The sequence below is a fragment of the Haliotis rubra genome, unplaced genomic scaffold, assembly GCF_003918875.1.
Source record: "Haliotis rubra isolate DU_JTF1 unplaced genomic scaffold, ASM391887v1 Scf71, whole genome shotgun sequence".
NCBI lineage: Eukaryota > Metazoa > Mollusca > Gastropoda > Lepetellida > Haliotidae > Haliotis > Haliotis rubra.
In genome coordinates this window covers 2,686,345-2,701,828 of record NW_025767424.1, presented here as the reverse complement: position 1 = coordinate 2,701,828, position 15,484 = coordinate 2,686,345, and the positions used below count along the sequence as shown (strand labels likewise).

Sequence of the window (15,484 nt, the reverse complement as noted above, 5' to 3'; positions counted from 1 at the left end):
AAGCGGTGTAAAACAAAACTCACTCACTCACTCTTAAAGCAAATCCAGTGTTGTTCTCGAAAGGATTTCTAAGTATGAGCACGTGTGATGAATAATGTATGATTAAAAAACATAATGAGCATGTGTCTTTACGAAATCATTTTTAAGTACACAGTGCAGTCATGTACTTAAAGACCACATTTTGTAACAACCGTGGAGTTTCAAAATGGTCAACTGAAAACGTTTTCCAACCTACCGCAATATGCCATAACACAATATTCAGTCGTCACGAGGCGATAACACACGAGCATGTATAATTTGTTGTATTACCACCATGAACTGACTTTTATTCACCCCACGTAGGATTCTGCGTGAGAGCCATATTTACAAAGCTCTTTCATAAAGGAAATCAATGATGTTCTCGAAAAGATTAATAAGAATAAGAATACGGATGTATGATAAATGCAAAGGAGGAGGCAACAGCATCTATTACCATATATAGAACTGATTGACACCACCATCATTGACACCATGTATGATTCTGCATGAGAGCTACATTTACAAAGCTCTTTCATAAAGCGGGGCGGCGGGGTAGCCTAGTGGTTAAACGTTCGCTCGTCACGCCGAAGACCTGGGTTCGATTCCCCACATGGGTACAATGTGTGAAGCCCATATCTGGTGTCACCCGCCGCGATATTGCTGGAATATTGCTAAAAGCGGTGTAAAACAAAACTCACTCACTCACTCTTAAAGCAAATCCAGTGTTGTTCTCGAAAGGATTTCTAAGTATGAGCACGTGTGATGAATAATGTATGATTAAAAAACATAATGAGCATGTGTCTTTACAAAATCATTTTTAAGTACACAGTGCAGTCATTGGTACTTAAAGACCACATTTTGTAACAACCGTGGAGTTTCAAAATGGTCAACTGAAAACGTTTTCCAACCTACCGCAATATGCCATAACACAATATTCAGTCGTCACAGGCGATAACACACGAGCATGTATAATTTATTGTATTACCACCATGAACTGACTTTATTCACCCCAGGATTCTACGTGAGAGCCATATTTACAAAGCTCTTTCATAAAGGAAATCCAATGATGTTTTCGAAAAGATTAATAAGAATAAGAATACTGATGTATGATAAATGCAAAAGGAGGAAAGACGACAACCAGTACCATTTGGACGATCAATTTGCACATAACAATCGCCATACGAGTTTACACCTCAAGGTGGTTTGTTGCCTGTTCCATTTTCATACATTCTGTATTCTGAGCACGTGATATTGCTGGAATATTGCTAATAGCGGCTTAAAACTAAAAAAAAACTTTAAAAAAACACACTCATTCTGTATTCAGTTCTGTGAATAAGTATGAATATGACAGACTGCTGAATGCTGTTTCATAGAGAGGCTCACGAAAACATATTAGCTATGGATATCTACCCGAACAGCTAACAGCTTCCTTGTCTGTTAACAACTATACAAAACATCCCGAAGGCAAATCATGTGAGTACATTATGCGTCACTTAATCGAAGACGTCTGTTTAATGTTCGGTTTATATATTTCTATGTTTACTGATCAATTAAATACAACATTTACAGTGCTGACATTGACAGACCTGTATGTCATATATTCAACTGCCATCTTACACATACATGTATATCTACAAAACCAACATCAAGCGTACATTGAACATGATTCACTACTGCAAACACCTCGTATGTGTCAACGGAATATATTTTACTGTTGATATCGCTGTTGTATGTATTTGTTAACAAACCTGAGGCACACTATTGTCCGTGATAGATGCTTTATGCAATGTGATCACGTCAGATGAATGGCTTAGTGTGTCTTTATAGCTGAAATAAAGCTGATGCGAAGTTAAATGTTAATCACTCACTCTTGTCATTGTTTTTCAAGCATATTATGGTAAGTACAGACATTTGGTTACAGTTTGACATAGTTAAAAGACGATACCATTTCAAACGTACAGACAATTTCTCGTAAGAAATATTGATCTCCCTCAATATAAATATCGTTATTTGCAATTCAATCGAACCTGGCCCATCCTACTGGTGTACCTCAGCAAGTCCGATTCCGGAACTCGTACACAATTTTATTACCGCTTTTGGCAGTACCCCCAGGAAGATCACAGCGGGCTAAAGCCACAAATCATTAAATATTCTGTTGGGCAGAGTAAATGCTGCCACGGGTTGATTGTGCGGGTGTGTATATATGTACTCTATGGCCACATATATGGAAAAAATATGTCCTTTGTTGAGTTTTCTGAATAGTCAGTGAAATGTCTTTAAAAACAATACAATTATTTAAAAAAATAAATAAAATATGTCGTGTCCAATTGACATGCAAACAGAACCCGATTGTGGCTACCGGTACATATTGCATTGTCAAGATCACATGAGTAAATTTTCAATTTTGAGACCTTAAATTGACGAGGGCTGTAGATGTGGCATTTAAACGAGTGGATCCTTTTACAACATTTGGGTCGCCTCGGATCATAGAGGGTGACAATGATCGTGAATTTGTTGCTGAGGTGATCAATGAAATATACTGAACAACATTAGAAACGCACCACCCATATCATACGAAATAACACCGTCAGACTGAAATGTACCCATGATATCTTAGCATCGTCAGAAATGTGGAGATTCCTCAACAAAGGACGAAAACATGTTGACGAAGAAAGATGCATTGACAGGGCATGACTCGTATAGAGGCACCAGGGGTCAAAACCCAAAGTCACTGTGAAAACTGTCAGTAGCTGGTGTGTCCACCATTGGCGTTGATTACTGCAACACAGCGCCGTCTGAGAGAGAAGATCACCTTCCGGATTATTCGCTGGGGTATCTGTTGCCATACACGCTGCAGGCTGACCTCCAATTGACAGGCATTGACTGCAGGTGGTTCCATCATTAGACGTCGGCCCATTTCATCCCAGATGTGCTCAATCGGGGCCAAATCGGGTGACAGAGCTGGTCATGGAAACACATCCACGTTGTTTTGTGTCAAAAAAGTCCATGATGTGCCTTGCTGTGTGTGCTCGAGCATTATCTTGCTAATGAATGGCGTGGATTGGCGTTCAGATGCGGAATGACGTGCTTTTGTAAGACGTCGTTTGTGTAGGTGATGGCATTAAAATGTCCTCCAAACACGTGTGATGGCATTCTTGAATGGACACTGATGTCGCCCCAAACCATCACACTATCCCCACCCCAACGATCTACCTGTCGCACAGAGCAATCCGCATAGCGTTCTCCACGACGTCGCCATTCACGAACTCTTTCATCTGCATTACTCAGATGAAAACGTGATTCATCAGTGAAGAGCACACCTTCCTAATGTCGCTGCGTCCATCTTCGATGTGTCCTAGCCCAGTCTAATCGACGGCGTCGGTGTCTGGGTGTCAATATGGGGCCATTGTAGGGATGCCGAGGGTTGACGCCATACTGACGTAAACGACGCCGTACGGTTTGGTCGCTGATGATTCCACGTCGAACCTGGATTGTCAAAGCTGTACGTGTAGCAGTCTGGGTTCTGTTCCTTAAGTGGGACAACACAATGTGTCGATCTTGTCTGGGCGTGGTGACACGTGGTTGTCCAGGACGTTGACGGTCACGGGTACTTCCAGTCTGCTGAAAGCGTTGGCGGAGTCTGACGATTGTGTACTGATGGCAGTTGAATGTTTGAGCCACTTCCCGAGTCGACCATCCAGCATTCAAGTAACCCACTGAACTTTCTCGCTCTTCCCATGCCAAACGCGGCATGGTCAACAGGGTCCATCACGGTTGAATTCTCACTTAAACTGATGATAAACAGTTTGGAAATTGTGGTCTTTTATACCCATGTGCATTTGTGGATATTTGCGTCAGAATTTTGAAAATCACATGCATTTCATGATTTTCATGATATAGCGTCACAGATGTGGCTGCATTTTAACGCCACAGTCCATCCATGGATGTGTGTTTTACATGCTGAGCTCCCTATCATAGTGGATCGTTCATTCATTCCAACCTGTGTTTTCACATTTTTAGTGCATTTTAGGGTGGTGCGTTTCTAAATCCGTCTGGGTTTAACTATTGTGCATATAACAACGTATGGTATGGATTTACCAGTACTGTATTATTTACAACTCGACGTGTCTGGACGACTTCTTGCCTCTTCATCAGGTGAATAACAGATAATGATTGTACACGGAAAGGCTCGACATCCGCAAAGCCAAGGAAGTGTAGAACGGGCAAATGGCGATGTTGAAAACATGTTGAGGTGTTGGATGCGAGAAAATGATAGTACAAAATGGACTATTGGATTCAAGTTTAGCCAATTTCAAAAAGACGCTGCTTTTCACAGAATAATGAAATCATCTCTCCATGTTCCTCCATTTGGACAAGAATATGTTGTAGGCGTTTCATCGGCTTTAAAGGCGATGAGGTAGCCTAGTGGTTAAAGCGAACGCTCGTTAGGCCGAAGACCCCGGGTTTGATTCCCCACATGGTGGCGATCTATAGCCCATTTTTATATTGTGTTGTCCCCTATGGTTAAAATGTTTTAGATCCAATTACTAGTTTTACATGTATATCTGTGATACTCTAGTTGCTTTACTGTCCTTCGTCGGCAGGTGTTTTATAACATACATATATTTTATTTCAATATCAAATGTTCTCGTCACGATATGGCTGAAATATTGCCGATGTGACGTTTATTATTAACTCACTCACTCACATGGGTACAATGTGTGAAGCCTATTTCTGGTGTCCCCCGCCGTGATATTGCTGGAATATTGCTAAAAGCGGCATAAAAAACTCACTCACTTCATCAACTCTGCCACTGGATCCACTTAAGAAAATACAACCAATAACAGAGGAGGAACTAGATGATTTAATATGTTGTCAGAGCACTGCTTGTTCTATGAATAACGCAACACTACAAAGTCTTGCAGATGGTAGCAGCTGTGGTAGTGACAGCAACAGTCCCGATTCTCCTCTGCTGTGTAAGGTTTGTTGTGAGGGAGTTGGAGGTTGTTTAGCTTCAGTTTTAATGTTCCATCTTTTATTTACCTAAATATTTTGATATGTCACAATGTATCACGATATTATTTTGTTAGAATAACCATTAATTTCAGTTTTAAAAATAATATTTATTTGAACTTTTAACTACCTAAATGTTTTGGATATGTTACATTGTATCAAGGCACTGTTTTGTTAGAATAAACATTAATCATAATGTCCCTCATTTGGATTCTTTTAATCAGTGCCCATAACCTGGGATTGAATAATGAATATATATCTTAATCATAATATAATTGATATTGATGATGGCAGATAGAATCGATGCTTTAATTTGTCCCATATGGTCTCGCTTATATTTAATTGAACGATTGACTTGCCATTTCATATCTCCATTAAGATAACGGAAATGGCTGTATTTTCAGGAAATGCTGAATACATCACTTGGCAATCATTGCAGGCAATGGCGATCTTCCTGAGAAACCAGCAGCTTCCACGGCTATTATCAACTCTACAAAACACCCGGAAGGCAAATCGTGTATGTAAATCACAAGTAGTAATGTCGTTTTACTACGATGATTTGTCCTTCAAATACAAGTATACCAGGAAGGTATGTCACATACTACACAGGACCAGCTGTCATCAAGCATGGATCGCTTGGGATGATATCTTCCGATAACTGACCCTGTGACTTCTAGTACATCAGACATTAGCATGCATGTATATAGTAAGATACATTCTAGCCACACCTCTGAGATTATAATCATTTCGAAATCTCTTTCACAAAAGGAAATTATTGTTATTTTTTTTAATTATAGGATATTTATACAGCGCACATATCCAGGCAACTAGTGCATGCTCAAGGCGCTGGTATTTTTTCCTTCGATCATTGGATGTCAATCTCAACGGCACATGGTATTATCAATCTCAACTCCCTAGGGAGTATACACCTCTTGCAGCCACTAGGCGCACCGAGTAAGTGTGGCTTTCCCATCCTTACGAGGTACCCATTCACAGCTGGGGGACTGGGACACATAGTCACAGTACTTTGTCCAAGTTCACTGCACGTTGCTGTACCCGCAACTAGGTATTTGCACGTATTCATGAGGGCGGTGGGGTAGCCTAGTGGTTAAAGCGTCCGCTCGTCACGCCGAAGACCCGGGTTCGATTCCCCACATGGGCACAATGTGTGAAGCCCATTTCTGGTGTCCCCCGCCGTGATATTGCTGGAATATTGCTAAAAGCGGCGTAAAACCAAACTCAGTCAGTCAGACGTATTCATGTGGCCACCATCTGGTCATATACCAACGGATTCGTGGGTTCTTTTAAGTGCACAGGGTTGTGTACTGTACACTAGGGGTTGTGACAACACTGAAAGAGTCTGCACACAAAGTTGACTCCAAGGTTTTTACACCCGGTCACAGGTGGGCTCGATCCCGGCACCTCAACCTCGCTGGATCACTAGCCTGGCGCCTTTGCCAGCTCGCCCACCGCGCCCCCAAAACTGTCGCATCCATTTTCGAAAATAGGGACACCACACCACATGAATGCAAATAGAAAGTTACAGGATGGGATTGGCTGACATTTACAGATCTTGCAGTGTTGCAGGGTTACTACTGTGCGGCGTAAGGCAGAAAATCTTTCCATTTTACACCAGTATTGTGGCGGGTAGGGCTGGACATGCTCACCCTTTTCGCGATCATCTGGTTTCAGTGATCCATTCATATAATTTCCACATCTGTTGTTCCCTTAACATCAAACGTTTCCGTTTCCGAGGATAGTCAAGACTAAATATTGTTTTTGTACTGACGTTCTACATTTATACCGGGATTATCAAAAGCTCTCTCTTTGGTGTACCGGGTGGATTGTACTTCGTACTGCTTTTTCCTGTTCTCTTCAAGATTGTTTTTGTCCTATTAACGTTGGATATGACGGCAACGAGACAATAACAACAGAACATCGATGCTTAATGATGACGCGTGTCTTGGCAGAAGAACACTGATGCGCAACTGTTTCTGGGATTGGACTCGTCCTGAACATTTTCGTCAGCAGTTTCGGCTCTGCAGATTCCACAGATTTGGCATCCTTCAATCTCAACTCCCTAGGGAGTATACACCTCTTGCAGCCTTTTCGTTCTTTTGTATGCAAAGACGGCGTCACTTCTCCATGACGAGCTGCTTGTCAACTTTCTCATTAAAAGGTCGAGTTGCCGTGGTAACCTAAAAGAAAATAATAAAAATGGGATAATGAACATTTAGAGTTGGATGGTTTGAAAGGCTTGCAATGACGAAGCACAGGAGGAGCACAGACCTACCTGAAAGTTTTGTATATCTGATATTGAAACCTGTACATAGATACCCATGACAACAATTGCCGGTCTTGATTAAATTCAGAAAATATGTTGATCATGTTTATTGTTATAAAGTACTGATGTTGTATCTTTCCCGATTGACCAGCGTGCCACCCACTAATGGATGCAGACAAGCACTCCTACTTTCTGGCATTAATACCGAACGTTCAATCTCCATAAAAGTGAGGTATAAGTCGGTGCAACCACACACTTCGTCGGTGTATTCGTCAATATCCCTACAGGTGTGGTCGTCGACCAAAGATCACTCACTTCTCTGTTAGGCCTGTTTTTGTTCAGGATTGTAATCATAGCTTTACTCTCTACGGCAAAATATTGACGGTGGATCTACAAAATGTACAAATGATCTGCTAATCAGCATTGCCACGACAACTGTATGTTTACAGATTAATTCATTGTTGACTTTCTTGTCCGCCCTGTTTTATACTGTTTTGAATATATTGTGTTACAGTATCAGCAGCATTTAGAAATAAAAACTTATATGTACCGAAACTGTGTTCTGCCTTAATGTTAATCTTCTTTTAAACTTTGAGGTAACGATTTATCGAACAATATCATTTTTCATAATACTGAACCGATAACAAATGAGGCACTATCCAGTCGTTATAATTGATGATTGTTTGTTCATATATTAGGCATTTGCTTGAAAAATAAGCCAGCAGATCAGAACTTTACCATTGTCTGTTTATCCGTGTTATGTATATTGAAATCGTCATGTCATCAACCACAATTGTCGCTCCACCTTAAAGGTAGATGCATGTTATGTTAATCAAATAACGCTTACACTTATTCTCCTGTACAACAGATTCGAGGTGAAATAATTTCAAAACTGCGATCGGTGATAACTGACTATGACTTCATAGTGGACCGCTGGCCAGATTACAGAGCACTGGTTGCTCGTGTCAATCCAGTTACAGCCAAGGTAAACCAGTGCCACTGTTCTGTTATATCGTTCCTTGTAATGAATATATTCAAGTATCAAAGTTATATAATTTTAAAAGAAATATCCAGGGAACACAGAACATTTTACGATCAATAGAATACACTACACACAAGACCGAATAAACTCCAAAGAGTATGAAAAACACAGTATGGTCGACGGAATGAAATCGAAGGAACGTAAAGGAAATGAAGACAATGCTGACTTCAAAATCCATGTCCTCTTGAATCCGAGTTGGAATTCGTCGTTGGAACAGAATGTATCCACGTTCTGACTCTATTTATGTCACCTTGTGTAACTGGTAAAGAAACGATTATTTAGCTGAGAGTGGCGTAAAATACTATCCTTTTCATATTGCCTCCACAAAATTGAACACTGAGTGGCAGTATAAAGTATGTCACGAATGCCTCAATAGATGCTTATCTTGTAAATGATGTTCAGTTTTAGTAACATGACGTTCAAATAGTACTTGTAAAATATATCTGATGGTTTCAGTACCCAAAACATCTGGATATGGCCAGCAGTGTTTATGCCACAGACTCTGGTGCTCTGGAGACTATACTTCAAACGACTCATGTGATAGATTGGGCATCAAAAGTTGGGTTTGCAGGTGAGGTCAGATAGAATGCATGTGAGCGCGTTGAGATCGGTGCACCCTTTAATAATATTCTTGTCGTAACCTGTCTTGCCATTACATGGTGTAAGAAGGCCAGTAATAGCACACGTCATGGATAATCGTTATGCATCTATACACATGAACATTTATCAAGTACCACCTACTTTTTAAAAGTAAGTACAAAACACAACATGTTGTTTTATATGCCTTGAAAGCCAAATTCCGCCAATCAAAATTGCAACTGTACCATATTTTACTCTGATTAAAACCAGAACTGAGAGAACAGTGAGCTCTGGCATTGTCATCCTTAAAGGTCACATGCAACCAAAAAATCAAACATAATTATTCATGACATATAATATACATTGCTGGTTATGAAAAAACATATAAACAAAATATAAGCGTACAATCGCAAATCAAAAGTGCAATATTGTGTACTTGGGTTTACTTCCCAAGAAACGAAGCAGCCGGGATACCGAACCCAGTCAGAGCGGGTGGGTGTGCACTCAAGTGTATCGGCTGGTTCATTCGCAGATGCCCTCACGGCTCATTGTGTGTGTATATATAGAGATGTTGGGTTTTGTAAATACATGCTCTTTTTTTGTGTATAACATTTTGCAATCAACAGACATCATAACATGTCATGTGTTCAAGTATCACACCTGCCTGTCTGTGTAATTACATAATGTGACAGAGACCGAACTCGGACATTGCTTTTAAGTATCGAACTGAGAAAGTGACTCGGTAAGAAGAACGTGTGGTGAAATAGACAAATGAAATTATATAAACAGTTTATTTACTGTCATAACATATAAAAAGCTCGAGCCTGTGAGATATCAACAAAACATTAGGAAAATAGCTCACACCAAAGCCTTCACCGAGTATTCACCGGACAGCCCGCTTCCAAGTTGCGCGAACCTATTTCACTGCGCATGTGCTATGAGCGCAGCCCAGCTGTTGAAACCAGTTTTCCCCCGAAAAGTCGGGGGAAAATGAGTGAATCGTTTGAACTCCGATTTCGCGCGGGTTTTTTCATCGCGTTATTTTTCAACTTTTATAAGTTGAATTTGCATTTTTGATGATTTGTTTCGGTAAGTCCATAGCTAAAAGTATCAGAATCTGCAAAGTTGTGTTTTACGTTGCATGTGACCTTTAAATATCGCACGACTGGCAAGAGGAAGGTTGTGCTAATTCTTATCAGTATAAGTGAGCATGATCGCCTGTCTGGAAAAAAATATTCAGTATTGCCCTTGGATTCAGATAGTGCTTAATTAATGTTCGACTGGAAGGATGGAACCTGATATATGTTGAAAGGATAAGATATAATAGTGGACATCCAGGTACGGGGTAAAACACTACCCACTTACCATATGTTTGATTAATATCGCCTGTTTGGGCAGAAAGTAATACTAATTGCCCTTGGATGCTTGATTAATGTTCATGTGTATAGCGTCTTCTTGTGGACTGGAAGGATGGAATCTGATGTTTGCTTAAAGGGTAAGATATTAAAGAGGACATTATGGTATGGGCGTTAAACATTACCCACTCACTACCAATGTTTTTGTTATCATGAAGAGACATGTTTCTTTCCATGGCGTCGTTAAAGTACTGACTACAAGGCTACACGTTTTAATTGTCTTAAAATGTTGAGTTTCCTTATATGTATATATTCCCCAGGTGTGTATACATACGAAATGCCAGCCGTTGTTAACGCCATGCAGAAGCACAACAGACAACATTATATGGACTTGCACTTTGACATGAAAGTCACAGAAAAGACGCTGAAGCCATGGTGAGACATGATGCATTTTTAGATGATGCATCATTATCACTCATAAATCCCAGTTCAATAGGTAAAGTATGACCAGAAATTATTGAGCATTTTAGGAATATGTTTAATTGGATTTCTAGTATAAACAACCTTGACCAGCTATCAAGTGCTTGGTTTCATTCAAGAGAGACAACTCCGTTAATCCTTTTTCATTAGTTTGCGAAGAGTTATCTCCCTTTGTTTACTTGCTAGCAGACGACATTTTCAGTGATCCTCAGTATGGATGATTTAGAGTGGATTTTAAATCACAGTTGATGGTGGGCTTTTGGAGTCTGATGTAAATGGCTTCGATAAGTAAGCGAATCTGTATACTATTGTAAACTATTCTTATATCAGGTCTGTTCCATATGGATTCAAGATTAGAAGTCTTGTTCCTGAACAAGCCCCTCTAGTCAATTCAATGTGGCCTCACAATGACGGTATACACTCTGAGCCATACATCAAAGAACTCATCAGCAAACAACCGTCGTGTTGTCTGTACAACAGGGAAAGTTCCCTGGTAGGATACGCCTTGGTTTACCATTATGGGTATTTAGGTTGCCTACATGTCCTGAAGGAACATCGAAGGAAAGGATATGGTGAGCTGATCACTTCCCATCTTGCTGCTTTGTGTCTGCAGCAAATGGAAGAGGTACATGCCAATGTTCTGGAAGACAATATCGCATCAATCGCGTTATGTAAAAACGTCGGCTTTGTCCAAGATCAGGATTCTTGTTGGTGGATAGGAACACATGGATCTGAGTAGAAAAGATGATTTTGATTACATGTGATGAGTGTCAATTGCTACAGCTAGAATAAATAATACAATAGTTAGGAATAATACTGTAATGTTCTGTCCTACTGAGAAGATAAATACATTCCTGTAAGTATACGAATCATTTTCGTCTTTACGTTCAGCAAGCACGTTTATCCAGTTTCAAAACGACGCTGCTTACCAAGGATGAATGAAATCATCTACCTCTGCTGCTCAATTTGGACAAGAACCTGTTGTAGGAGTTTCATCAGCTTTAGGGGCGGTGGGAGGGCCTAGTGGTTAAAGCGTTGACTCGTCACGCCGGAGACCCGGGTTCGATTTCCCACATGGGCACAGTGCGTGAAGACCATTTGTGGTGTCCCCAGCCGTGATATTGCTGGAATAGTGCTAACAGCAGCGTAAAACCCAACTCACTCACTTCATTATCTTTGCCACTGGACGTACTTGGGTAGATACAACCAACAACAGAGGAGGAACTAGATGATTTAATGAGTAGTCAGAGGGGGTTGGTGGAATTTGTTTTCATTTCAGTTTTAATGTTAGATCTTTTATCTACCTAAATATTTTGATATGTCACAATGTAACAATATACTGTTAGAATAACCTTTAACTTCAGTATTTATTTGAACTTCTAACTACCCAAATGTTTGGATATGTTGCATTGTATCAAGACACTGTTTTGTCAAAATAAATGATGTCTCTCATTTGGATTATTTTTTAATCCGTGCCCATTTACTGGCATTGTGCAAATTGAATCATGAATATATATCATGATGGAAATATAATTTATATTGATGATCGCTGTTTTAATTTGTCCGCTATTTAATGTGAACGACTGACATGCAATTACATATCTCCAAGAAGATTAAGGAAATGGTTGTGGTGCAATATTTTCGGGAAATTCTGAATATATCACCTGGACATGACTACACGCAATGGCAATATTTCTGAGAATCCAACACCTTCCCCGACTATTATCAACTCTACAATATACCCGGAAGGCAAATCGTGTAAGCATATAGAAGCGACAAAACCCTGTCCACATTCATAAGTAATCTCTGCCAAAAGCAGAGTCTGTTGTACAATTGTGGCTATATCATGAACAGATATTTGTTTGAACAGTATTACAGCTGTATATTGTAGTTTGTTAACAAATCGGGACTGAACCGGACAATCCAGTGATTGCCACCATGCGATATGTGTTCATGAATCATTATGAAACAGTGATTATACCAGGTGTTCGCGAAAAGGTGAGCGTATACTGTCCACCGGTGTCACCCGTCATAAACATATGCTCAGTCTAGTCATTAGTTCACCTGAAATAATGCGGGCACGTATGGTATAGTTAAAAAAGGGAATGGCTTTACTGAGGCCTTGAATGTTGTAACCTTTATCAAACAACTTCTGAGCAAGAGTGGCATGACTCTCTTTGAAATCCTGATAAAAAGAGTACACTCGATTGTACCTCAAACGTTGTGGAGCTGTTGGGAAAATGCTCGACTGTTTCGATCCTTTATTTTGTACTGAAGAGGCCACAGGCCTTTAGTACATATATGATGGGGATTTACATAAATAAATATATTTACATTACACTGATAATACTTTTGTCCTATACAACATTGCATTGTGAATGAACATGGCAAGATTTTGTAACATATTTTGATTTTTACTGCTTATAAGAGTAGAGAAATGTATGATATTTGGATGGACATAGTAATACCTTTTAATATATTTACTGCGTATTGAATTATACGATGGACAGATGAGAAGAAAGCGGTATTCACCTTCAATTTCATTTAAATTACACAGTGTACATATTCTGTCTTCTTTTTTAACAGGGGCGGTGGGGTAGCCTAGTGGTTAAAGCGTTGGCTCGTCACGCCGAAGACCCAGGTTCGATTCCCCACATGGGCACAATGTGTTAAGCCCATTTCTGGTGTCCCCCGCCGTGATATTGCTGGAATATTGCTAAAAGCGGCGTAAAACTAAACTCAGTCAGTCAGTCAGTCTTTTTTAACATTTTTATATCTGCCGCTTTCAATGAACAAATCGTGAGATGAACATTTGAATCTTGCTTGTGAACGCCTAAATCTCTTTATATTAGCACATGATAAGTATACTTCATTGAATAGATCTTTTTTTAAATTTTTAATAATAGAAACATTTACTTGACAAATATATTTTCTCACACCATGTTTGAAGATATCTATCTTTAAGTCTTATGGTTAACGACTGCATAAAATGACGTACGAGATTGTACATATTGTGCATTCCAAACGTTTCCGAACGAAATAGAGAATAAGAAGTTCTTAACATGAGATGCCCAATTTCTTTGTCTATTTTCATCATACAATAACATCATATTATAACATTTTTTCGGTAACCGATATGAAGGCATATTTAACAGTTTTAACCAATATTTGACAACTTTTATGCTTGTGAACAAGTGCATTGGATATCTGCCACATTCACTGTAAACCATTGCGTTAACTGTATTCAATTTAACACCAAGATATTTCTTACATGCATACAAGTGTATTCTTTCTATTTGATGAAAGTCTACTGATCCCTAGATTTCTGCTTCATACGTCAAAATTGGGTTTATTTTTGCATCAAAGATCTTAAAAAAGGTTTTGTAAATAATATCTCCAAGTGTACTTATTGTCTTCATAATACCGATAAGTGCTTTTTGGGGTGGAGCGAAGCATATTTGACATGCATGGCCCAAGACAACCCATTGGTAAAATACAATCCCAAATATTTATAATAGGTAACACAGTCTTAAACCCTTAAACAACCACTTTTTGTTTTTTGAAAGTTTACCTCCCTTTTTAATTTTTGTGTTTTCTCTCTATTTACTGTTAATTTCCATTTATCGCAGTAATGTTCATTTATTTGATTTTGGAGGCCACTAACGGTGCTTGAAAACAACACAACGTCGTCTGCAAACAACAGAAGGAAAAGTTTGACTATTTCTGGATGAAGTTGTATGCCACTTGAACAGTTAGTTTCAATTTGAACAGCAAGCTCATTGATGAAGAATCAGAACAGGAACGGACTAAGTATACATCCTTGCCGTACACAAAGTTGTAATTCGAACGTTTCCGAAGATTCTTGATTATTTTTAACACGTGCCTTCACGTTCTCATACATATTAGCCAAAAGTTTACTCATTTGTTACTAAGACCATGGCATTGAAATACAGACCAAAGTCGAAGGCTTTCACAAAATCTACAAATAAGGCATACAACGTTCCTCCTTTTGAATTCAAATATCTTTGTATTACACTTTGTAAAATAAACATGTTGTCAACAATGGTATATCCATGTCTAAAACCAGCTTGCGATTCGTTTATCTTATTCATTGTATCTCCCCAGCTTACAGGTCTCTTATTAACTATCAAAGTGAAAATCTTACTAAATATACTAAGCAATGTTACTCCTCTATACCAATCGTCCAACAGTGTCGGAAAGTACCATTTTCCAATATGATATTAAATAGTAGTTCTAGGTATGGTGCGATACGGTCTGACGGATGTTTGAAGAATTCTGATATAATGCCATCAAATCCTGGTGATTTGTTTGATTTAGGATCGTCAATACTTTCAAAAATCTCTTCTCTGGTGATTGGTGAATCAAGCATACTTGCAGTAAGTTCTGAATTTTGCTGGTTCAGGTTGGTCTGATCTGTATTGTCATGATAATTATGATTATTGCTATGAGCTACTGTATCAACACCACAACACCTAAAGTGTGACAACCAATCATCTATCCGGATATTGTTTTGCCTTTCTTGAATGTTATTCAAACGTTTAAGTTCAGACCAGAAATGTTTGGAGTTAGATATGCTATTTTCTATAGTTATTCGTTTTTCTCTAAAATAGTCAAGACGTTTTTCTTGAGGATTTCATTATTGGTTTCTTACGATGTCAAATGAATGATTGTCTTTATATTTCCGGAACGTAT

General features: G+C 39.1%; 1 protein-coding gene across 1 annotated transcript in view; it reads left to right on the top strand.

The window, feature by feature from the left end:
• LOC124259114 (glycine N-acyltransferase-like protein 3) overlaps positions 1–11,825 on the top strand; it is a 71,348-nt gene extending 59,523 nt beyond the window's left edge. Inside the window, exons 2-6 of the mRNA XM_046693208.1 lie at positions 5,436–5,548; positions 8,184–8,300; positions 8,814–8,928; positions 10,612–10,726; positions 11,102–11,825. Of these exons, the coding sequence (XP_046549164.1) occupies positions 5,436–5,548; positions 8,184–8,300; positions 8,814–8,928; positions 10,612–10,726; positions 11,102–11,510 (869 nt within the window). The 3' untranslated portion in view covers positions 11,511–11,825. The remainder of the gene's footprint in view (positions 1–5,435; positions 5,549–8,183; positions 8,301–8,813; positions 8,929–10,611; positions 10,727–11,101) is intronic.
• Positions 11,826–15,484: the final 3,659 nt, after the last annotated feature.